The sequence below is a fragment of the Montipora capricornis genome, chromosome 10 (assembly GCF_036669925.1).
Source record: "Montipora capricornis isolate CH-2021 chromosome 10, ASM3666992v2, whole genome shotgun sequence".
In the NCBI taxonomy this organism is placed as follows: domain Eukaryota; kingdom Metazoa; phylum Cnidaria; class Anthozoa; order Scleractinia; family Acroporidae; genus Montipora; species Montipora capricornis.
This window is the reverse complement of record NC_090892.1, coordinates 51,315,487-51,317,986: the sequence shown is the minus strand read 5'-3', so window position 1 is coordinate 51,317,986 and position 2,500 is coordinate 51,315,487. Positions and strand designations below refer to the sequence as shown.

Sequence of the window (2,500 nt, the reverse complement as noted above, 5' to 3'; positions counted from 1 at the left end):
AAGGATAGCCAAGGTTTTTCCGAGAAACGTTGAAGGAGCAGGACTGTTTACCATTGCATGCATTAATTTTGAAGACTTCTTTGGGTTCAAGAACTTCTGTAATGTTGTAATATTCATACTGCATCAGTGACTTGTTTGGAAGCTGCGTTTTGAACGTCGATGAATTCGTTAAAAGCATAACCGATGATGTTAATTTCTCATTAAATGATAACACCAAAGATCCGTTCGTTGATGACAGGGAAGCTGTATTTTTTGGTACCAGTGTCCAAGACGTTCGGGATGACCAAGACACAGACGGCGATAAGGATATATTGGGTAATAATGGTGCTGATGCTGCAGCTGATATTGATGATGATGATGATGATGATGGGTGCAGGTGTCCATTTTGTGCAGATATCATTAAAGTTGAGGAACTAGTTACTTTTGTCTGAATTGATAAAAGTTGAAACGTAGTGGATATCATCTCAAATTGAGGTGTTGTTTTCTTGCTGTACGATGAATCGGTACTGCGAACAGAAATCGTAGGAGTGCTTTGAGGGGTCATGTTTTCGTCCAGTGGTACCGAGTACTTTGAAGTGTGAGTGGAGCTATTTTGTGCAATCGTCTTACTTTTTGTGATAACTTCAACTCCGCGCCACTCGGCGTAGTGAATAACAATAACTTCTCCTGGTAAACACTGGAAGTTTTGAACTGATCCTTCCGCAATCTCAACTTCATCCACTGCGTAAAAAAAAACGCACAAAAAAATTAAAAGAAACGAGAGACACATGGAAAAATGACTCTCGGTCTTCTTTGATACAAAACTAAGGGCCTGTTTATATGGTCTCAATTACCCGAGACAGCCCTCCTTCCCGAGACAACTTTAACGAGCGTCCGTATGAGAATGGCCGTATTTATACTAGAAGACGTCTAAGACGTCTTAGACGACTAGAATAAATATGGGAAATAATGTGGACACATTAAACGTCAGACGAATTAAACGTCTCAAGTTAAGTGCGTCCAAACGACGCACTTAACTGACGTCTTAGTCGTCTCAGACGTCTAAGCCGTCTAGTATAAAGACGAGACGCACTAAACTGGTACGCATTTAGCAATGAAGGGCACACAGTCTCTTTGGTGATTAAATCCCAGTATCTTTTGAAGAAAGTCATGAATTTGATTCCTAGCCGTTGAAGTTAAGTGCGTCCCCTATTTATATTAGTCGCACTTAACAGACGTTTAATGTGTTTGGACTTCTTAGACGTCCTCTAGTAAAAATACGGCTATTTGCATGACCGAAACAAAGACCGAGACAAAGTTGACCCTAATTATTTATGCATATATTTTAAGACGCATCTTCAAAAAATACAAATCATCCTTTGATCTTCTTTCTTTCTATTCGTTTTCATTAAGTATAGTTATGTTTTCTCATTCAGAAAATGGAATGTCAATCTTAACGGCGCAGTAATTTGTAGTTTAAATAAAAGGCTGTAAAAAAATCGAGTTTCCGTTGACTGCGGTGAGAACTTTGGCGGGAAAAACCTTTTCATTCGAAAGCAAACGCTAGCAACATGTATAAGCCCCCAAATTGTTGCTTCTTTGATTTTTATTTTATGCGTGCGCATTTAAGTTTAGGCTATTTCGTCTCGGGTAGTCGAGCCAAACTGATTACATGCGCAAAAGTTGTCTCGCCTGCCGAGGCGAGACAACTCGCGTCGCCGAGTTGTCCCGCCCACCTCATGTAAATGGTTGATAGAATTTTTTAAACAAATGAGTGGAAAGAAATCTCGCCCAGGGTAACTCAGGGGGAGGATTTTCTCGGGTATAAATATGGGAAATAAGCTAGCCATATGAACAGGGTCTAAGAGCTTTTAAAACTTTTTTTTAGAAATAAAATTCGAGTTTCCGGGAAATCCTCGGTACTTATTTTAATTAAAGCGCAAGTTTAGTAGGAATCAACCCATTTTGGTGTGATAAATCGACGCAAACATATTTTTCCTAATTATGAAAATGTTTGTCCAAGTCAGTGGTCAAGGTGGTCTTCGATGAAGACACTACTGGACAGCAAAAGCGAGCTGTTATTTAGGACGCGTGTCCCTAGCTTGATCGAAACAAGATATAGCTGAAATTCAAAAACCAGTCCACCTTCTTAACTTACGTTCTTTGCAGACGTAAGTAATGTTGAAATAATTAGTTTTGTTCCCATCACAAGGTGCGTCTTGCAAATCGTACGAGCCATTAAAGTCGCAAGAAGACTTCCCTTGACAGTCAGGCAGAACAAGCCAGCTTAAGTCGATGGAGGCGTTGCAAGCTGGAACAGCTTGACCAGATCCAAGACAAGTGACATCATCAGATCGACCATAGGAGACGGATTGGATGAAAATCTTAGATTCATCAACACACTCGATAGATTTCAAGTCCCAGTCGCATACTGTTACGGAGGATACTGTGAAAAAAGAGGAATCACCGAAGTCAAATTCCTACAAAATTTCTATTCAACTAAAGGCATAACTTCAAAAAA

General features: G+C 39.8%; 1 protein-coding gene and 1 pseudogene across 1 annotated transcript in view; both read right to left on the bottom strand.

Moving 5' to 3' along the window:
* Positions 1 to 525, bottom strand: part of LOC138019472 (polycystin family receptor for egg jelly-like) — a 40,243-nt pseudogene extending 39,718 nt beyond the window's left edge.
* LOC138020994 (L-rhamnose-binding lectin CSL1-like) overlaps positions 465 to 2,500 on the bottom strand; it is an 8,480-nt gene continuing 6,444 nt past the window's right edge. Inside the window, exons 4-6 of the mRNA XM_068867872.1 lie at positions 2,138 to 2,425; positions 563 to 720; positions 465 to 506 (exon numbers count right to left, since the gene is read on the bottom strand). Coding sequence (XP_068723973.1) covers positions 465 to 506; positions 563 to 720; positions 2,138 to 2,425 — 488 coding nt within the window. The remainder of the gene's footprint in view (positions 507 to 562; positions 721 to 2,137; positions 2,426 to 2,500) is intronic.